At 48.8% G+C, this 22,007-nt stretch overlaps 1 protein-coding gene across 2 annotated transcripts in view; it reads left to right on the top strand.

The window, feature by feature from the left end:
* The window catches only part of Stat1 (signal transducer and activator of transcription 1), a 37,896-nt gene that overhangs the window by 3,758 nt on the left and 12,131 nt on the right, over positions 1 to 22,007 (top strand). For both annotated transcript variants that reach the window (XM_050159378.1, XM_050159379.1), the window contains exons 4-18: positions 122 to 266; positions 2,592 to 2,690; positions 7,902 to 7,991; positions 9,577 to 9,655; positions 11,334 to 11,425; positions 11,729 to 11,880; positions 13,988 to 14,146; positions 14,677 to 14,769; positions 15,963 to 16,022; positions 17,092 to 17,121; positions 17,209 to 17,302; positions 18,247 to 18,288; positions 19,932 to 20,015; positions 20,725 to 20,823; positions 21,772 to 21,907. In XM_050159378.1, the coding sequence (XP_050015335.1) occupies positions 122 to 266; positions 2,592 to 2,690; positions 7,902 to 7,991; positions 9,577 to 9,655; positions 11,334 to 11,425; positions 11,729 to 11,880; positions 13,988 to 14,146; positions 14,677 to 14,769; positions 15,963 to 16,022; positions 17,092 to 17,121; positions 17,209 to 17,302; positions 18,247 to 18,288; positions 19,932 to 20,015; positions 20,725 to 20,823; positions 21,772 to 21,907 (1,454 nt within the window). The remainder of the gene's footprint in view (positions 1 to 121; positions 267 to 2,591; positions 2,691 to 7,901; positions 7,992 to 9,576; positions 9,656 to 11,333; positions 11,426 to 11,728; positions 11,881 to 13,987; positions 14,147 to 14,676; positions 14,770 to 15,962; positions 16,023 to 17,091; positions 17,122 to 17,208; positions 17,303 to 18,246; positions 18,289 to 19,931; positions 20,016 to 20,724; positions 20,824 to 21,771; positions 21,908 to 22,007) is intronic.

Here is a 22,007-nt window from a genome sequence, read left to right on the forward strand (position 1 = left end):
GAAGAAAAGAAAATAAGCCTAAGAAACGCATTATTTTTGGACACTGTCTGGAAGGGAAGCAGCATTTCTTTTGTGTGGTGTTAGTAGTGTCTGGAGTGAGCTGTAAATTCCGATCTCCTAGGGAGCACGCTGCCAATGAAGATTCCTTCGCCACCATCCGCTTCCATGACCTCCTTTCGCAGCTGGATGATCAGTACAGCCGCTTTTCTCTGGAGAATAACTTTCTGTTGCAGCACAACATAAGGAAAAGCAAGCGCAATCTTCAGGTACGAACCGGCATTGTGTGTTTCTGGAAGTGTCTCTGTGCTTACTTCAAGCCTCTCCCGCAATTCCGCTCAGCAGATGCTACTCAGCACACACTCGCTGGTGTTTAGAGAAGTTACAGGAAAAAAAGGACTCTCTTTATGTGGCTAACGCTTATAAAACATAAATCAGTACAATTTCGATTCTTTTTTTTTTTTTCGAGATAGGGTTTCTCTGTAGCTTTGGAGCCTGTCCTGGAACTAACTCTTGTAGACCAGGCTGGCCTCGAACTCACAGAGATTCGCCTGCCTCTGTCTCCCAAGTGCTGGGATTAAAGGCCTGCACCACCACCGCCCGGCGTTCAATTCATTTTATAAACGCACAAAAGTTTTCAGGTTTAAGTGTCATGCTGTAAAACTTTGTTTCACTAAAAATTGTTGCTATTGAGACCAAAGGAAAGGGGCTTCATTTTCAGAACAGTGAGCTACAGTAACTCACTAAGCTCCAAGAAATTTTAGCGATCAGCTGAATGAATCTTAAGCCCTTGTGGGTCCAGGTGAAGATACTCCAGGAAGGTTTGGCCCACTGGGGCTTAGTGCATGAGTGACTTGGCCCAGAGCCACTTTGCCTTGCTTCTGGGAGACTTGTCTACCACTGGCTCTTCAGATGTCCCCCCAGCGTGCCCTTAGCCTGGCCGCCACGCTTATTCTATAGCGTAACACTTTCTTGTTTTCACAGAAACGAAAGGTTTTGTGGGACACAACAAAACATTTCACCCTAGGTAGTTGGAAGCCTTCTATTCTGTTTTCTCTCTGAAGATGTTTGTGAGCTGATTTCAGTGAGATGGGAAATCATATTAAGTTGATAAAATTTTTGTTCCTATTCAGGCTGCATGGTGGTGAACTTGTCCTAAGAACACGGTTGCCAGTACTTTGCACAATAGCTTTGACCGTGAAAAGAGAACGATTGAGATGAATGTTTTTATTCTAGTTACAAGCACCCTTTACTTCAGTTGCTGCGTTGAGGAATTAGTTGGAGACTATCACGAATAGTTCCTACGTCGTTTGCATTGCCTCCATAGTCTAACAGAAGGCGGCTGGCTTCAGGAGTACAGGCGATGGATACTAGAGCATCTAGGAAGAGGTGTGGGTGTGGCTCAGTGCTCAGAGTGCCTGCTTAGCCTGCCTGAAACTCTGAATTTTTTACACTTAATACTGCCCCAAACCCTCAGGATCCACATACGAAAATATTTTCTTTTTAAATCAAATTGCTCCAATTTGGTAAGACAAAGTAATTTTTGTCCTAATTTATCAAAGGAGTATTTTTGTTTTTTATAAAAATATGTTACTGGGAGTGGTGGCCAACAGTGGCACATACCTTTAATCCCAGCACTCAAGGAGGCAGAGGCAGGCAGATCTCTGGGAGTTCAAGGCCAGCCTGGTCTACAGAGTGAGTTCCAGGACAGGCTCCAAAACTACAGAGAAACCACTTCTCGAAAAACACAAAAACAAAACAAAACAAAACAAAACAAACAAAAACCAAAACAAAATAACAACAGCAAAAAAAAAAATCCCTTAAGTCAGATTTAGTAGGCATACGATAAGCTTCTTAAGGAATAGAGAGATGTGTACTAAACACAGATTTTACAGACTTTCTACTCATGACCACTTCTTACCCGAGAAATTTTTCCACAACTTCATGCGTCTCAGTATATAAAATAGTTATACTGCGCAGGCACTTATTGATAATAAATAAATAGAAATTTATTTTAAAACGATTCTTCGACATCCTTGCAATTCTACCGATTGTTAAAGATGGAATCCAATTTACCTACACAGTCATGAGGTCTCTGTCTAATACGATAAAATAATTCATTTTATTCCGGTTTGGAACGACAGTAGGAAAATATCGAAGGCTCTGCTTTCCATAAGTAAAGCCCTTGTGTTCCCCAAAGAGCAGAAACTTTGTTTGTCGACTCCAACCCTACTGTCCATCCCATGCAGCTGTCTGTAGTCAGGCTGTTTTGGACCCTTGGCGTTGTGCTGTATGGAGGCGGATGCTGTGCACAGCGCCCATGCTCGTGAGCTCAGAAGCGCAGATGCTGTGCACAGCGCCCATGCTCGCGAGCTCAGAAGCAAGGCATCGTGAAGTAGACCGGTGCCACACGGAAGCAATGCCAGAGTCCACTTCAGAGTCCTTAATCTGTCTGACTTTTAATGTACTTATAGTCTGCACGTTCGGAAACCTTTCACGGTTGCCAAATTCCCTGTGGTCCTCGCATTCCATTCTATCACCACCTGCGGCTATTCCGAAACTTATTTTTATTTATCCTTATCACCTGTGTCTAGGATAACTTCCAGGAAGATCCCGTGCAGATGTCCATGATCATCCATAACTGCCTGAAGGAAGAGAGGAAGATTTTGGAAAATGCCCAGAGATTTAATCAGGTACTTTGTTCTAAGCGGTACTGACTGTTAGAAAGGAAACGTATGAAATACATCATGTTTTTCACAGATATTGCCAGAGCCTTCCTTAAGTCACTGATAAATACACCTCTGACTTTTTAACTCCAGGAAGCAGGGATGGTCAGACCCAGGAGTTTTCTAGATCGGCGCTTTAAGAAGCGCCCTTGTCTAGTGGAGTTGACTCCTAATGAGAATATGGGCCTGTAATCGAGGTGCTTGCTGGCAGAGGTGGAGAGGCCACGCTGCTTGAAGCCACGGCTGGGCGGGGCCTGTGTGTGAAGAGGACAGGTCAGGAACGGAGGCAGACAGAATCATCCGGTTATGGTCGGGATGGCCGTGGCAGGTGTACTCAGAGTTCCTGGAGACAGGGAAAGCCCCGCAATTCAGGCTGCAGTTGTGGCTCGAGTCTCTCGGAGAATGCTGCCTGCCGAGGGAGAAGTCAGAGCAAGGCAGGGCGAGGAAGTTTCCAGGACACGGCTGGTTTGGGAGAGTAAGAGAAAAATCATTAGGAAAATGAAAGCTTCAGTTTGGACGAGATGAAGACGCTCGCTGGTGTTCAGACATCAAACCGTGGATGAGTCAGACAGAGTTCTAGTACTACTGGCTTTGGGGCCATGGTTTCACCAGTCGTCCTGTAGGCCTACCCAGCAACCTCAGTGAGGTTTTGGCTGTCCCGGCGGCACTTTTCATTCCTTTCTTGAGAAGTGTCGAGGGACTCGAGGACCAGGTAGGCAGGTGGCCGTGAAGCCAATGTCGCACGAGCTCTGGCCAAACCCTCCCAAGCCTGGGAGGAGCATGCAGAGGGCACAGGAAAATCTGTGCCTTGTGTGTTTCGTCAGTAGGTCACCAAGTGAACTCCGCTACAGTGGGAAAAGGGGGCAAAGGTCAGTGCTGGCGAAGGCCCTTTCTCCCTGCTTTCGTGACCTTTTGCCACAGTCCTGGAAAACCCGTGCTTCCCTCGGGCGTTCAGATACTGTCCGCCTACGACGGCGAAGACGCTTTGACGTGCTACGTGTGTAATATTGTTTGTCCTAACCTGAAGCAGCATGGCTCAGTTGGCACCTGCCCTAATGTATGTATATTAGAATTACAGTGAGATCTGGCTGCCTTGGCTCCTAGCGGAGCAGGCTGATCCCCAGCTGGCGTGTGTATAAGAAGTCTGCAGAGGGGGTTTTTCTTTACGCAGGATTTCCATGCTAGCGGCGGCATGCGGTGGCTCTCCTCGTATGTCCGATACACCAGCCTGACAGAAGGAGAGACTGCCCACCTCTGCACACTGGCATGCCACCCTTCACGCTTGGCCTCGAGCCTAGCGTGGGCATTGCAGGCAGCAGGGGCAATCTCCGTTCTGCCATACCAGTCCTGCCCTCTGGCGACCTCACAGGGACTTTTGAAGGCTTGCCCGCTTTTGAACTGCTGGTTAAAAATACATACGACTTGGGGGAGAGGTACATTTTGAGCCACCCCGACGACCTCTGAGGGTTGCACCCTTTGCCAAGGCCCCTTTGGATGTGAAGGAAAGTCTCAGTTGTGGGGTCGGGTGGGGTGCGGCTTAGGGAGAGTGGGAGGCACAGCGGACACCCACGCCACGGTGCTCTAGTCTGGCATTTCCTTGCCACCCCTCCCCCCACAGCTGACGTCAACATTTTCTTGTCATCATTAAGCATGGATGAGCTGGAGGACAAGCCTGGTGTGTACATGAAAATAATGCAGTTTGGGGGACAGTGGGATCCGCGGGCTGCGGATGAAAAGTCCTAATACATGTGTGCGGCTCCAACGGGTGAAAGCAGCCAAACGTGCGAAGTTCTGAGCTGCCCCAGAAAGTGGTGTCCCCTGTTAGTTTCCTTCTGTGTACGTGTGCCTGCGTGTGTGTGCACGCACCTATGCATGAGCACACCGAGGCCAGAGGAGGAGACGTGAGAAGTCTCCTGTTTTCTCCGTCACTCTCTCCACCGTAATTTTTCAGACAGGTTCTCTAACTGAACCTGGAGCTCTCCTTGGCCTTGGCTGGCTGTCTATGACTTCTCAGGACCTGCCTGTCTCTGCCCTGGGGTTGCAGGAATACAATGACGTGCCTGGGTTTTACACTTGCTGGGTATTTGAACTCAGGCCCTCTGCATTCAAGGCAAGGGCTTTGCTCACGCAGCCGTCTCCTGGGGCTACCTCACCCCATTGTTTCTCAATAGAATTTTTAGAAAAAAAAATTACATTACACATAGTTTTCTAGGAGACTCTAATGTTTCGTCTGCTGCCTTTGATGCCTCTGTGGCTGCAGTGCTCCTGGGTTGTTAAAAGCTTTAGAGTGGTCTTAATGATCTTGGCATTAAATGGGTGCCAGTGTGGTCCCAAAGAAGCCATTTTCTAACAGGAGATGGGGGTAGGGCAGAGGAGCGGGGGCAAGAGGGAAATACCAGAGTCACATGAATGGACTGAAACAGGGGGATGCTTGGACTCCACCAAGCATCGTTCATCAGTAAGTCAGCTGAAAGGGAGTGTGTCCCATTCTTAACATTTCCTGTCCGCACCCTGGTCACCCAGCTAGCTTTGATAGTTTGGGAGGGGACCAGGAAGTCAGGATCCTCCAGGGACCTTTTCCTCGGTTGGGCACATACGACATGGCACCCACAGGGCTTTGAAGCAGACCCCAGCGAATATCTCCTAGAATGGGCAGGAACCTCCTCCTTATGGAGCTACACAGGGAAGTGACTCGTTCCGAATGGCCAGAGAATTCCCTTTCGTCGTGACCGTTGTGAGGTGACATATGGGACTCTGGAGGCCCGTCCTTTTCACATACTTCAGAAACTGCTAGTGGTCAGATGTCCCGAGCTTCTGCTGAAATGGAAAACAACAACAACAACAACAACAACATAACTTTCTGTGGAGCTTGATAAAAACCAGGGCAGGAAACAGTCACAGACCGGATTTGCTCATGGCTGTCTGTGTGATATCTGCACAAAAACCCTAAGTAAAAGGGGCATGGAACCGAATTGAGTGCTGAACTATAAAAAGTGTATTTCACCATAAGTAGGGTTGATTAGCGGTTGCAAAGGTAGACTTCCTGGGAAATCTATCCGTGTAATTCTCTGTCTTACTAGACACAAGAAGAAAAAGCCTTGACTTCTCTGCAAAAATTCTAGAGAGTTCTGATAAAGTCTTGAGCCCATGGTTGAGGAAACATCTTACAGATAAGAGCTGGTGGCTCATGGATGAGCTAACATACAGTCTCTTCCTCACCTCATGTTCAAGGGACAGTAGTTCACTGGAAAATGCCAGTATGTCAGCAGTACGCGGTACGGGTGACTGGTACTTCCTCTGTGCGTGCGTGCCGTGCTGGTGGTGTTGGCCAACGCAGTTATGGCAAAAACACGAGCTCAGTAATTGAAGTGGTTGTGGTGGTGTGCAACCTGTCAGTCATTCCACGGCTTGGGGGAAGGGGAAGGTCAGGCGTTCCGGGCCACACAGAATGTTGAGAGCCACCCTTGTCTCTAGGAAGCTGTTCTAAAATATCCCAAATCCCAACGAGACAAAAAAGCATGCGCATTAAGAACATCAACTATGAGCTTTCACTGAGTTAGTTGATAATTTTAATGGAATCCTAATAACAGTTGTAATATGTGCTCTAAAGCTGTCCAAGACAACTTGGGAATCCTTGTGAAAAACGAATGGAAATTAATAGCAAGGAAAGCCCGAGAAACTCAGATAGAATGGGAGAGAGTGGCCATCCGTAATGAACCACGGCTTCGAGGGTCTGTCTCCTGAGTGGGAAAATGAGCAGGAACAGGAACGCTGAGAAATAAACTCAGCCAGAAATGTGTGTCATGAAGATGGTACCTCAAAGCGCTGGGAAGTTGTACACCTCCCACTAAATATGGTGAAAATCGAATATGATTGCGTTAAATGTAAGAATCAACTTCCGGGGTAGCATGGTAGTCAGTGTATGCCTATAATCTCAGGACTTGCAGGGTCAGGTGCCTGAGGAGTTCGAGGTCACACTCAGTTGTAGTTCAAGGCTTCTCTGGGTACAGAAGACTGTCTCAGAATGAAAGAATAGATTGCAAACGTTTTACAGACCTTTGGTTTCAAAGGGGCGCTCTAGGATGCTACTTCACTGTAGAGGAACTGTTCCAACGGTCACTACGTAGCCCAGAAAAGCCAGTGGTGCTCAACTGTACGGCGATGCCGAACCGTCTGCCGTGGAGAAGTGTTGTGTGTGCTTGTTCTGACCAAAGCATTACCCAATGGTTGATAAGCTGTTGAAACGTCATGTGATCATTACTTTGTGCAATTTTAATGCTTTTTTTCAATTAAAGAGATAAAAATATAAGGTATTTTGAAAGGTAATAGTGAAGAACCAGAAGCACGAGGGGAAGTAAGTTTGCTTACACCTCTCCGTGGGGCAAGCTTTCCTGGAGCCAGGTCAAATCTAGGTCGAGTCCGGGCTGTGAAGGCCATGCGGGCCCAGCTGATGGGCACAGCGTTTGCTAGGATCTTGGAGAAACAGTTGCTGTCTTACCAACTCACAGCTAGGTCCGGAGTATTGCCTGGCATTGCCCCAGCTTAGGTATGACCCAAGGTGGTGAACACAGGTGCTGATGTCTGAACCCTCTGTCAGGACGCATGACTCCCTTCCAGAAGAACCCAGATCTGTATTAACTGTAGATTTTGTAGTGGAACAGCGGCCTCGCTGGTCTCGAGTGGCGGTACCTTTGAATTTTGGTGGACCCATGAATCACTAGGATGGAGGGGATGTGGTTCTGATTTAGCGTCTGGATTAGGGCCTGTGATTGCACTTCGGGAAAGCTGTCAGACGAAGGTGTTGCTGGCCTAGAGAGACTTTGAATCACAAGGTCATAAGGACTAGGTGCATAACCTGTGCGCAGAATTTGACAAACTTGAAGTAATGCTTGCATGCTCCATTCAATTACACAGATATGTTAATGGAACCTTATACAAACCCTTGGCACGAATAAGCCTACCCTTCTTTAGCTTTTATAGTGGTTTGCCAGCATTTTCCAGGGCCTTGAGAAATGAGGGATTTTTTGTTTTGTTTTGTTTTAGATTCATATACGGGGAATCGCTAATAAGCCTTAGAGGTAGGCAGGCCACAAGGCACGGGACTGGCTTTGGCGTGTAGGCAAGCAAGTAAGTGTGTCAGAAAAGGGGTGACTCTTAACGGTGTGTTTCCCGTTAAAGGCCCAGGAGGGGAACATTCAGAACACCGTGATGCTGGATAAACAGAAGGAGCTGGACAACAAGGTCAGAAACGTGAAGGACCAAGTCATGGTGAGTACTGAGTGGACACATGCCTTCTTCCACAACTTCCAAGGGGACAGCGTGTCAGTTTCTCCAGGTGTGAACCTAATATAATTTGAAATTATATTAATTAATTAATTAGAACCTAATCTAAGTTGAAAAGAAAACAATCATTCTAAAGTTCTAAACAGAAGTATGCAAATTGCTCAGCTCCGTGTCTTATGGCCTCTGCTTTGGCTTCTGAACCCTGAGCTTCTTTCTCTTCCTGTGGCTCATGCGGTCAAGGTAGACTTTGTCCTCGCTGTCCAGTGAGCTGGATGCTGCACTTACCAGCCCTTTCCAGCCACATTTCTCACGGGGTGTCCCTGGAGTTACACGGAGCTCCCTGTGACGCGTCTTCTAGAGCAGATTTACTCTAGGGCTCGGAAGAGGAACAAAACCTATTTCATTCCAATACATCTCAGTACACTTGATTAGAATGAAAGGTCCTCCTGCAACCTTAAGATAAAGCCCCAAGACGGGAAACAAACAACTGAGGGCCCTCCTGTCTACCCCACTCCATATGACATATGACATAGGAAAAGTCCCCTAGCCGAGAGGTTCAGTAGTGCTGGAGGTCTGGGTAACAGGAGCACCTTTCTGAACCCCAAATTCTTGCCGCGGCTTTATTCTGCCGTCTGTTAGGGAACTGCTCCACTAAAGTAGAAGTATGTGGCCTTAACCTGGGAATAGTCGGGGACATCCGGAGAAAGCATATGTAGACACGTGACCAGACCTCAGAAAAACGAGGTTTGTTTTTAGAATGAACATACAGTTTGTTCAACTGAGCTGTGTCAAAGAGGACCCTGTTAACCACACAGGCACACCTGCTCACCCTAGTCACACAGGCACACAGTTCAATGTTCCAGAGGCCCAGGGTGCCATGTTATAATATATACAGTCAGTATATCAGAGGGGACAGGATGCTGTGTTATAATATATACAGTCAGTGTACCAGAGGGGACAGATGCTGTGTTATAATATACACAGTCAGTGTACCAGAGGGGACAGATGCTGTGTTATAATATACACAGTCAGTGTACCAGAGGGGACAGATGCTGTGTTATAATATACACAGTCAGTGTACCAGAGGGGACAGATGCTGTGTTATAATATACACAGTCAGTGTACCAGAGGGGACAGATGCTGTGTTATAATATACACAGTCAGTGTACCAGAGGGGACAGATGCTGTGTTATATACAGTCAGTGTACCAGAGGGGACAGATGCTGTGTTATAATATTTGTACAGACAGTGTACCAGAGGACAGGAGTCCATGCTACAATGTGTACTAATCAACTTTCCAGGCATTTCAGTATACGTCATTCCAGACAGCAAGTCCCCATGTTAAAGCCACTCTCCTGGTTGTTTCTCTTCTCATCTGATGGCTCTGTCAGTGAGGGGTATACCAGGGCTCCCCTCATTGCATTATCTTCAGCGGGAAGCCTCAGGCTTCTTCCGCCCTCTGAAGTGTTACATTCTTATTATGGAAATACTCTGTGTAAAAGATGAGAGCTCTACAAGGCCGCCTCGTCTTTTAGGGTGGTAGAAAACTTATTTTTATCTTTATTTGCAGTGCATAGAGCATGAAATCAAGACCCTAGAAGATTTACAGGACGAATATGACTTTAAGTGCAAAACCTCGCAGAATAGAGGTAAGAATTAAAACAGCGTTCACTGGCTATATTTTCCCTGTCTACAGTAGTGAACATTTGCCAGATGTTTTCTGTATTTTCCCTGTCTATAGCAGTGAACGTTTGCCAGATGTTTTCTGCATTTCCCCCGTCTACTGTAGTGAACATTTGCCAGATGTTTTTTGTATTTTCCCCTGTCTGCAGCGGTGAACATTTGCCAGATGTTTTCTGTATTTTTCCCCTGTCTACAGTAGTGAACATTTGCCAGATGTTTTCTGCATTTTTCCCTGTCTACTGTAGTGAACATTTGCCAGATGTTTTCTGTATTTTTCCCCATCTACAGTAGTGAACGTTTGCCAGATGTTTTCCGATTGGTTGTCTGCTTTGGGCTCCTGATGACCCAGGGCAGTGTGTCTTACGTGCCCAGTTCTGCTGAAGGAGCAGATATTTTTCTTTGCAGCACGATCTTGTGTCGTGTTTAGCAGCGTCTGTGGTTCCATCACCAGATGCTCATAGTACTACCCAGAAACCCCCAGTCGTGACGATCAGAATTGTCCCCAGCCTTTGTCAGACGTTTTAAGGGAGGAGAACGCAGCCTTTGTTGGCAAAGGTAGAGTGGTACCCAAATGGCATTTCTGTGTCCTAACTCCACAGCGCTGCTCGCGTGTGACAGCAACGTCACCTGTTTTAGTGTTTTGCCTTTTTAAAATGACCCCAAAAGGCCAGGCTGCAGAGCACGGCACTCTGGTAATCAATCATCTGGTCGGTAGGGACAGATTATTAGTGCGGGGGGAGAAGATGCGGGGCGAAGAGTCCACAGCTGCTGCTTTCTTGTTTGTCTACTTTTCAAGGCTACTGACAAGATTTGTGTACACTTAGGTAAAGTTTTGCACTAAAACCTGGACCATGACTTAAGTACTAGATTTCCAGTTTTCCATGGGAATTTATAATTTTCCAGTCCACGTGGGCTGCCGAGAACTGGTACTCAGTTTAAGCAGGATGCACTCAGCTGTTTATATACTTAGGAGATGTTTTTCTCATTTTTTTCCCCAGTAAATACTGTCTTAGTATCTTTCCCTACGGCTGTGAGAAAATACTCGAGCGAAAGCAGCTTAAGGGAGAAGGGTTTCCTTTTAGCTTTCAGTTCACAGTGCAGTTCGTTACGGTGGGGTGGTCGTCAGCTTGAAGCGGCTGTCACGTCGCATCTACAAGCTGGAAGCAGAGCGAGACAAGGATGCTGCACGTAGGTCCCCTCTTCCCGTTGTATAGTCCAGGGTCCCTGCCCAGAGACTGGTCCTGCCCACTGCCCGGGTAGGGTTTTCAGTCACTATAATCCCTTGCAGGCATGCCGGGAGCCTGTCACCAGCGCAGGCATGCAGAGAGCCTGTCCCCAGCGCAGGCATGATAGGAACCTGTCCCCAACACAGGCATCAGTCCCCAGCGCAGGCATGCCGAGAGCCTGTCCCCAGTGCAGGCATGCCAGGAACCTGTCCCCAACACAGGTGTCTGTCCCCAGCGCAGGCATGCCGGGAGCCTATCCCCCAGGTGATTCTAGATTCTGTCAAATCATCAATTAACCTCAAACAAGAGTCAGACTTCGCATTTTTATCACATTTTACGTCAACTCGTGTGACTCTTGCTTTGGTTGGAGTGATCTTTTTTGCACGTGTATGCCTACCTCCTCTTCCTTCTTTGACAGAAAGTGAAGCCAACGGCGTGGCCAAGAGTGACCAGAAGCAAGAACAGCTGGTACTTCAGAAGATGTTCCTAATGCTGGACAATAAGAGAAAGGTAGCGGCTGCTTCCGGTTTAAATGGGAAAAGAAAGTTCATTCTTTAATTGCATCTTTGTTTGGGGGTGGATAGAGACCACTTTATAGGAGCTCCTCCCCTCCTCCCACTGTGTGAGCCCCAGGAACCAAGCTTAGACTTAGTGAGCGTCTTTGCCTGCTGAGCCACCCCACCGGCCTGGAGAAAGTAGACCCCTCCAGCTGAGAATGAAGAGAGACACGCTTTGCTTTAAAAAAATCTTCCCAAGTTCAGTAGTTACCAGTGAATTCACACACACACCCCTCGGGGCTTCCTTTTCCTTTAGGAGATAATTCACAAAATACGAGAGCTGCTGAACGCCATCGAGCTCACGCAGAACATCCTGATCAACGACGAGTTGGTGGAGTGGAAGAGAAGACAGCAGAGCGCCTGTATCGGGGGACCGCCCAATGCTTGCCTGGATCAGCTGCAGAGCTGGTGAGCTGTGCCTGCACTGCAGAGTTTGCAGATGACCTGCTGGATGGCCAGAGAGGGGGCACGGGCAGGGGAACAGGTGCTGCTACTGACCGTGGAAGAAAGATCTCAGCCCCTTTCTGGAACCGGCCTCGCTGTGCTGGCCCTTGAAAACGAAGCAGGCTTCTCTCTCACACAGGGTCCTCATTCTCTCTGCATCTTCGTTTAGAAAGGTCACCCTGGCAGCAGGCTGGAGGACCGAATAGAAACAGAAGCCCACCGGCCAGTTCACTGCTAGCCTGTTACCGTGGTCCAGGGGAGGGCCTCTGAGAACCGCTGAGGGTGGAGCAGAGGAACCTTGGAATGGAAGCGAAGGGATGGTGGTCTAAGATGTCACCAGGCACCCCGAGCCAGAGGGCTAGTGGGGTTATTGAGATTGAACTGTTTTTTTTTTAATTTATTTATTATGCATACAGTGTATTGCTGCTGGCATGTATGCCTACATGCCAGAAGAGGGCACCAGATCTCACTACAGATGGCTGTGAGCCACCATGTGGTTGCTGGGAATTGAACTCAGGTCCTCTGAAAAGAGCAGTCAGGGCTCTTTGCTTCTGAGCCATCTCTCCAGCCCTGAAATTGAACTATTTTTCTTTTAGAAGTTAAAATTAACATACATCCATTTATCTTCATCCTGTAAATTATCCATATATATCCTAAGTAACTCATGGCTAGAGGAGAGTTTCCCAACCCTGTATGACCTTGTACCTTGTACCCTGAGGATGCTGTTTTCCTAGGCCCTCAGCTGGTCAGCTCTGGGCTATCTAGAGACATGATGGTTGCCATAGGTCACAAAACCTCTTTCTGTGGCACTGACTCTCAGTATATAGATTGCCATCTTCTCTGTGAGTCACTGTTGGAAGGGATCTCCTGGGAGACCCTGGCAGATTCTCCACAGGAAAGCACCCAGCCACTCCCTTGCTTTCCCACGTCACGATGAGGGATCCCCTGGTGATGTGGGTCTGAGTTGGAAAGCCCCCAGGAGAAGTCGGTATTTTCCGTGAGAGGCAGGTGTTTTCTCAAAGATTTTCTACTCTGGTTCTCTGAGTAGTGTGGAACCCTGTGTGCCTGCCTCAGAAGTGGGACGCCAATAGCAGTTGACTGTCAGAAAGGAAAAGCCCCAGGGCAGTCACTAGCGTCCTCCGTGGTCAGGTTAGAGGATGTGACCTGTGCCCAGGGCAGTCACTAACTTCTTCCTTAGTCAAGTTAGAGGATGTGACCTATGCCACTTCTCCTTTCTTTCCTCTCCTCTCCTAGGCTATCCCAAGCCCAGCCCCTCATAGTGTCTCTAAGAGGCCTTGCCGCGTCAGCCTATCCTTAAAGCAGTGTTTCCTGAGGCATCTGCTCAACTGGTCCCCTGTCTGTCCTCCATGCTTGGCCCTTTTGACATCCTAGCTACCCAGAAATCAGAGATTACCTGGAGCCCCTGCCCTGCCCGGTAGACTTGCTTTGTATAGCTGTCTTTGTCAGGGTTTCTATTGCTGTGAGAAAAAAACATGATTAGAAGCAACTACTGAGAAAGGAAAGGGTTATTTCAGCTTACCCCTCTCAGGCCATGCTCCGTAGCTAAGGGAAGTCAGGGCAGAAACCCAAAGCGGGAACCTGGAAGCAGGAACTGAAGCGGAAGCCGAAGACGGGTGCTGCTTACTGGATTGCTCCCCTTGGCTTGCTCAGACTGCTTCTTTTTCACCCCGGGATAACCCTCCCAGGGTTGGCACCACCCACAGTGGACTGGATCCCCTCGCATTAGATACTAATTGAGAAAATGCCTGCAGGCTTGCCTAGGGCAATCTGATAATTTGATGGAGGCTCCTTTTTTTAAGTGAGGTGGGGGGGGGGGCAATAGCCTGTCAAGTTGACAAAAACCTCCAGGCCAGCAGCTCTCAGAACCGTGGTGCAGTTCTTCAGTTGCATGCTAAGTTTTACTCTACAAGTAACTGAGCTGAAGGCTACCGCAGACCCCCACCTCCCCATCTCTCCCTGAGTGTGGACTCTGTGAGTCTCTGCAAGCCAGGCTGCTTGCTTTGGGACTGCGGCTCACTGAGACTGAGACTCGCGTCTCGTACCTCCCCAGGTTCACCATCTTAGCGGAGAGTCTGCAGCAGGTTCGTCAGCAGCTTAAAAAGCTGGAGGAGCTGGAACAAAAGTTCACCTATGAGCCGGACCCGATCACCAAAAACAAGCAGGTCCTGTCAGACCGCACCTTCGTGCTCTTCCAACAGCTCATTCAGAGGTAAGCCCGGAGGACCGGCTGCCTCCAGAAAGCCCATCGGTTTGGAAGGGTGTGATGACCCGCACGAGGTTCCTGGCTTCTGCCGATGCCTCTTCTCCTTCTGCCCCTCAGCCAGTCTGTCTGGCTCAACAAGTCTGACCTCAGAATGTCTGTCCCTTCCCTTGTGCTGTGGCTTCCCCGTGTGCCTGGCTTTCATATCCAGTCTTCTCATCTCCTGGGGCCCTTCGCTGCCTTTCCACCCAGGCTCTGAGACCCACCCAGGCTGTTGGTTTGGTCCTTCGTACCCTGTTAGCCACATGGGTCCCTCAGGCTACTCCTCCATGGCCTCTTTCCCCATCCCCAGTGACCTGGAGGCTGCGCCACACTTAGAACAGACATTCCTTTTCTTATCCAGGTTGTCAGACTCTCAGAATATTTTCGGGTGCTCCAAATTTCCTCTTTGGGGAAAAAAAATCATTTATCTGTTTATTTTTTACTGCGTTAAGTTTGATGGCAATTTCTGACTTATCTTCTTTCCTGGCCGCTGGCAGCTCCTTCGTGGTGGAGCGACAGCCATGCATGCCGACTCATCCCCAGAGGCCGCTGGTATTGAAGACAGGAGTGCAGTTCACTGTGAAGTTGAGGTAATGAAGGGATAGTTCCGTATATGCACACGTGCCTGCACTTTTTGCTAATTGCAAAACAGTACGTTTTCATAGTAAGAGGAACTTAGAGCCTCAGAAATGTACATAACAGACCCAGTTCCCAGCAGCCTTCCCCCCCCTCCCCCCAACTAGCAGAGGCTCATAATGGAGCCCTGTGAATTCCAGATAGACGCTGCAACAGTGTGTGGGGGTGGGGACTCTGGCATGGACGTTGTCCTGTGAGTGAGTGCTTTCACCAGGCTGGACCAGCGGCCTGTGATCTAAATACCTGTGCACAGCTGCAGTGAACACCCTGTGTCTATCCTCCCATAATCTTGCCATAAATATAAAACGATGTGGGTGCACATTTCACGTATAGACCCATGTATGTAAGTTCTAACAATTTCAGTTGTTAAAACCATGCTGGAGTCGGAGAGACGTTCTGCGTATGCTTTGGTGTATTCTGGGGAGTGGGCTGCATTCAGCAAGTGTTGCCCTGGGGATGAGCAGCTGGGCCCTGCAGCTCTGGCCTCATCTCCTCCAGCAGCACGGGCGCTGTTTCTCTGGCAGGCAGTGTTGCAGCGGCACAGTTAAGCACCGGGGAAACCTAGAACTCAGAACCGATGGGAAAGAGGAAACCCCCCGTCACCTGTCACCTGCTCCTGATTAGAGGCTGCAAGTCCATCCCATCCCCCACCCCCACCTGTGGTGGTGTCTAGCTATCAGAGCAGAGGCTCATGGGGTCTTAGTCCACTCGTCTCTTTCTACACGGCCAGTGATAGGTGCCAACCTGCTTTTTTTCTGACTAGGGTAGCCGTGGGAATTTCATTTCTTGGCGGTGCTTTATATTTTCTCTCGCTAGCACAGGAAACGAAATACAAGTTTTGTAAAGAGTGGTATCCACTTTTCTGCCCAGATAGTAATTGGTCAAGAGTGGGAATTTTGGTTAGACCTGTGTTGGCGGGGTTCTGTACAAAAGCGTTGCTTTCAGTAACTTCTGGTTAGAGTGCAAAGTCGGCGCTGTTAGTCCGTTAGTGTTAGAATGCTGTCCCAGTTCATTGTGATCACCCTAACCTCAAAGGGAAGAGAGCAGTATGTACAACTGTTTATAGTTGGGGAATTTACACAACAAATACATTTTAGCCAACAGGTTTTTTTTTTTTAAAGGTAATGACTGCTGTTTTTCTTTCCAGACTGTTGGTGAAGTTGCAGGAGCTGAATTATAACTTGAAAGTGAAAGTCTCATTTGATAAGTAAGATTCCTTTAATCTCATCTAAGATACTATTTAAAATGTTGGTTTTATTAATGTCTCCATCCAATAAGCCGATCGGAAACTCTTCTATGGAGCCTGCTGCACCCATTTGTGTTTCTAGGCCGTGCTGGGGACCCAGCCATGGGCAGGATCTTTTATGGTGGCAGTCCACATGAAGGAGCCCCTGCTTCTCAGTTAGCACTGACCTAGCCATACCGCTTACGCTGGAGAAACACTCTCCCCACCCAGACACCTACTGCTCCTGTCAGAATGTGTCTTGTGCTGGCTCAGCTTGTTCCAGAATGCTTTGTCATGATTCAGAGCGGCTTCCTCTGGCTTTCTGTCTCTCCCCACTCTGTTAGGAGTGTTCTTCAAGGCACTCTGTGTCTGTGCCTTCCCTGACGTCGTCTTTGGTAGCAAAACATCCCCAAAATTCAGCGGCTTGAAACCTCAAAGCGTACTATTGTTCACATCGTCTTCCCTCGACCTCCTTTCCCTCTTCTTACCTGGTCTAGAGGAAGAATGTTGGTGGAGGGAGGTTGTTGGTTCCTGGCCGCCCGGCTAGCTCAGACCCGAAATAATCACACAGAAACTGTATTAATAATTAAAACATGGTGTGGCCCATTAGCTCTAGCCTCTTATTGGCTAACTCTTACATCTTAATTTAACCCATTTCTATCAGTCTGTGTATCACCACGTGGCTGTGGCTTACCGGCTAAAGTTCCCAGCATCCATCTCCAGCAGCTCCATGGCTTCTCTCTGACTCCGCCATTCTTTCTCCCAGCATTCAGTTTAGTCTTCCCCGCCTACCTAAGTTCTACCCTATCAGGCCAAGGCAGTTTCTTTAATCATTAGCCAATAAAAGCAACATATAGACAAAAGGACCTCCTGCACCACACCAGAAGACATATTTACCGAGTGGACTGCAGGAGGGCAGCGGGCAAGGAAGTAACTGCAGTACCCCCTGCAGCCTGTGCAGCCAGCTTTTATCTTTAATTTATACATTTGTGTAGCCGTCTGCATCTATCAAAACGTATTTCAACTCTACATGTGTTTGTTTCTTTTGCAGAGACGTGAACGAGAAAAACACAGTCAAAGGGTAGGTGAGACGCCTTCTTTGTACTTTGCTCTCTTGTCTGTCTATGGGTTCGAAGCATTTTAAGGCTTTGTGTCTTGCGCTGCACAGATTTCGGAAGTTCAACATCCTGGGCACGCACACAAAAGTGATGAACATGGAAGAGTCCACCAACGGAAGTCTGGCCGCGGAGTTCCGGCACCTGGTAGGCAGAGAAATTTGCTGTCTGAAAGCTGCCGCCGATCCTTTGGAACTCTCATAGTGTGTGGCCCCTAGACTCGCGTTACCACAGCATCCTGGTCCCTTCTCGGTGTCCCTCGTCTCCTCACTGTATTTTTTGACATGCTTACTCCAGAAACACTCTTGGGGCTGTTACTGATCTCAGTAAAGTACGTCATCAACTCACATTAATTATGTGAGCAACTTGCCTGTGAGTGGTCGCTATGGCTCCCCACAGTGCTCTCAAGAAAGCCATTCCCACGGTCCATCCTCACCGCTCCCACCTTCCAAGTGTGTAGCAGCCTGATTACCGCTGTAGCAAGAGGAGGCCCCAGTCCACAGGTGTGACACCTTTTCACAAGGTCCCAGCTTGTGAGCCACAGACCTCTTGGCTAGGGAGTTACATGTGAGGCAAGAGTCTCTGCCCAGCATGGGCATCCGAGAGTGTCCAGAACAGCCCTTTCAACTTCAAAGACTGAAGTATGATCTGGGAGACTATGTCGGCCTGGGGTGCCGAGCCTAGGCTGGGAGACCAGGGGTGCCGAGCCTAGGCTGGGAGACCAGGGGTGCCGAGCCTAGGCTGGGAGACCAGGGGTGCCGAGCCTAGGCTGGGAGACCTGGGGTGCCGAGCCTAGCCTGGGAGACTGCTGAGACAGCCAAGAAGCTGCCTCATGAGTCTGGGACCATGAAAGAGCTGCGGATGGTGCTGATGTACCATTGCACACGGAAGCGGCCGTAGTTCAGGGGCGTCATCTCTGTCAGCATGCCCACATCCCAGCAGGCGGCTGGAGGAGTCGCTTTCCTTTCCTGTTCTGCCGATAGTGTCACATCTGTCTCTCTGGTCCTGATGGGACCGATCTGTGAATGAAGATATCGACTGTATTGGTTAGCCTTATGTGTAAGTTAACCATGTGGTCTCTTCTTTTACAGCAACTGAAAGAACAGAAAAATGCTGGCAACAGAACTAACGAGGTGAGCATCTCTGGTCTGTGAGGGGGGTCCTAACCAGACTGATGTGTTCGGAGAGGACACATCACAGAGGTCCTTAGACCTAACAGGGAGGAGCACTGGGGTGTCGGTGAAAATGCCCCCCTGCCTTTGTACCTTTTGCGTAGAAGGCAGTGTAGCCCACAGTCTCATAGGACCCGCAGAGACACCAACCAGATGGAGCACGACGGACTTTTGTATTGTTCGTATCTGGGTGAAGGAACGGAGACCCAGAAGTTGGCGCGATTTAGCTAAGAGGACACGGAAAAGCAGCAAGAGAGGGAAGTGACTATCTTACTCATGGTTACTATGATGAGACATGTTTCATACATGCTGAAACGCCAGGAACAAGAAGCAGGTTGGGGAGGAAAGGGTTTATTTGGCTTACCCGTCCACATTGCAGTCCGTCACTGGAGGAAGATAGGACAGGAGCTAAAACAGGGCAGGAACCCGGAGGCAGGCGCTGATGCAGAGGCCATGGAAGGGAGCTGCTTACTGGCCTGCTACTAGTGGCTTGCTCAGCCTGCCTTCTTACAGCATCCAGGACCACCAGCCCAGGGATGACACCTACCATGGGCTTCCCCCGCCCAATCATTAATAAGGAAAATGCTCTACACCAGATCTTCTGGAGGAATTTTCTCAAGTGAGGGCCCCCCCTCTCAGATGTCTGTCACTTGTGCTGGGTAGACATGAAACCGTCCAGCACAGTGGCTGATACCGAAGACCCGGTGTTGCAAGGGTTCCCTGCCACCGTGTCTCCTACACGGTACCATCGCCTTCTCACAGATCCCTTTTACAGCCTGAGCCTTGGGAGTTATGTTTATGGTGGTTGCAAAATGAGAGATGGTTGGACGTAGTGGCGCGCGCCTTTAATCCCAGCGTTCAGGAGGCAGAGACAAACGGATCTCTGTGAGTTGGAGGCCAGCCTGGTCTATGAAGGGAGATCGAGGACCACGGCTACACAGAGAAACCCTGTCTCAAAAAAAAAAAAAAAAGCAAAGGAAAGAAAAAGGGAAACGAGGGATGGATAGACGCAATGCTTGTGTCTTGTTAGGTTTGCAATTGTCCTTGGTGCACACACCACTTGCTGTCATTCCATGTCACGACCAGTAGAGGTCACTGAAGCAATGACCAAATGGTGGTTTGTGCAGCATAGCCACCTTCCAGTCAGCTTCCTTAGCTGCTTCTGTCACCTCCTAGGTCTCGCAGCTCCCTCTTTGACTCCAAGGCACTTTGGAAGCAATCCCTTTCTACCCACCCAATGCGTTTATGACGGCCAAGTTAGTCCCTTCTGTAGAGGCTCTCGCTTGAGAGGCATGCGCTCTCTGCCTTGGCCTCCACCGCCACGCGAGCTGTGCGGTCCACGCAGGCAGGCAGATGGTTGGAGGTCAAGAGGATAAACCCATCTGTAGTGCCTTCCCACTGATGTTTCGCTCTCTAAATAGATTTGCCCGTAATTACAAACACCTTTGAAAGAACACCTAGGAGCTTGGAACTTTAAAATCTGGGGGAGATGGTTACATTCTGAAGTCTTCTGGACAACGGTTGATTTTAGGATCTTTGCGACCTGTTTGGGTTCTGGGAGTGGCAGGGTCAGTGATCGAGATGTCTTCTTTTCCTCTTCCTAGGGGCCTCTCATTGTCACGGAAGAACTCCACTCCCTTAGCTTTGAGACCCAGCTGTGCCAGCCAGGCCTAGTGATTGACCTTGAGGTGAGATTTACCAAGGGAGAACATGCTTGATTTTTACTTCAACGGGGTTTTTATTTCAGAGTTAACTTACCTAATTGCTAAAAAAAAAAAAAAGGGTGATCCCTTTAAAAAGTTATTATTTAAAAAAATTCTATGTGGCCAGGCGATGGTGGCGCACGCCTTTAATCCCAGCACTTGGGAGGCAAAGGCAGGCGGATCTCTGTGAGTTCAAGACCAGCCTGGTCTATAAGAGCTACTTCCAGGACAGGCTCCAAAGCCACAGAGAAACCCTGTCTCGAAAAAACCAAAAATAAANAATAAATAAATAAATAAGTAAGTAAGTAAGTAAATAAATAAAAATTCTATGTGTATGGATGTTTTATCTGCATGTAGGTCTGTATACCCCATGTATGTCTGGTGCCTGCGGAGGCCAGAAGAGGGCACCAGATTCCCAGGGACCCAAGTTACAGACATTTGTGAGCCACCATGTGGGGGTGGGAATCAAACCCTGGTCCTCTGGCAGAGTGACCAGTGCCCTTGACTGCGGAGCCCCCTCTCTTGTCCCCAGGGTGATCTCCTCCAGCTAATACTAGGTTGACATTCGTGATTCGGGAAGCTGGAGGCTTGAACGAACCTTAAAGTTTAGTAAAAGAGATGTTCTGATTGAGACAGGCGCTGCTGAGTGTTTGCCTGTGAGTCAAATGCTCTCAAGGTCTCTGTTCCCTTCCAGACCACCTCTCTGCCCGTCGTGGTGATCTCCAACGTCAGCCAGCTCCCCAGCGGCTGGGCTTCCATACTGTGGTACAACATGCTGGTGACGGAACCCAGGGTACGGAAAACACGTTTGCTTTAGTACAGTCACCCAAGACTGAGCTGCCTGCCTAGTGCTCCCCGTGACCCCGTGGCTTCACTAAGGACTTGAGGGACTTGGAAAGTAGTCAGGCACACGTTCTGGCCAGTGATTTCCCTCCCGTGGGCACGAACGCAGGCAGCCAGTGATCTGATTTCTCTGGTTGTCGAGTGAGTCTCTTGGTGTCGTTTGTTGTAAAAGGTCAGCATTTGTTCAGTGAACACGCCCTTGTCTTAGAGGGTGAAGGGACTTCCGATTGGTTGTTGATTCTCAGTAGGAGAAATACTCGTGCTCTCTAAAGTAGCCAGGAGCTCTTGTTAAATACAGAATCATTGCTTCCTGGGGAATTCCAGAGGTCAGCTTCATCAGCCTCTAGACACGGCATTTCTGTCCACCCATCAACACAGAGCTGAAATGCCCTTCTTTTGAAAGGCACCTTATGTAATGTATTTGACGACTTCTTACCAAGTCTATCTAGCCCAATGCCACTGACGTCATGCCTGCGTGACACTTTTCTAACTCCCAGATCCTCTCCATAACGGACCCCTGGCTTTCTTGTGCTTAGGCACATCCTGCTCCATCAGCACCGTGCTTGGCACCGTTTTAAACAATGAAGCCACCCACAAAAATCACAAAAGTTCAAAAACCAGAGAGGCCAAAACAATTGCGAGCGGCGATAAAAACCCAGGACCTCGTCCTGTTCCGTCTCACTTGGAAACATCAATGCGTAGCCACAACGTTGCCCCAAGTATCAGTTCTGTAGTTAAAAGGAAATGCTAGTGAGGACGTAGATTCTAACAGTGCTAGCTCGGAGGCTTCTCATCCCCAGCTAGAAGCATGTGTGTCACAGAAGCTAGCACTGAGCTCTGGGGGCCTGTGCTGCTGGTGGCTCCCCTGTGACCCCAGCTTCTGGGTGTTGCTTTCTAGAACCTCTCCTTCTTCCTGAACCCACCGTGCGCGCGCTGGTCCCAGCTCTCCGAGGTGCTGAGCTGGCAGTTTTCATCGGTCACCAAGAGAGGTCTCAACGCCGACCAGCTGAGCATGCTGGGAGAGAAGCTTCTGGGTATGATGAATGTCCACCCGCGGCAGCTTTCGCTTTCCTTCTGTCTGTCTTTCTTTCTTTCCTTCTTTTTTATTTTTTATTTATTTATTTTTTTTTTTTG

Source organism: Alexandromys fortis, unplaced genomic scaffold (assembly GCF_014885135.2).
Source record: "Alexandromys fortis isolate MF-2015 unplaced genomic scaffold, M_Fortis_MF-2015_v1.1 scaffold_65, whole genome shotgun sequence".
NCBI lineage: Eukaryota > Metazoa > Chordata > Mammalia > Rodentia > Cricetidae > Alexandromys > Alexandromys fortis.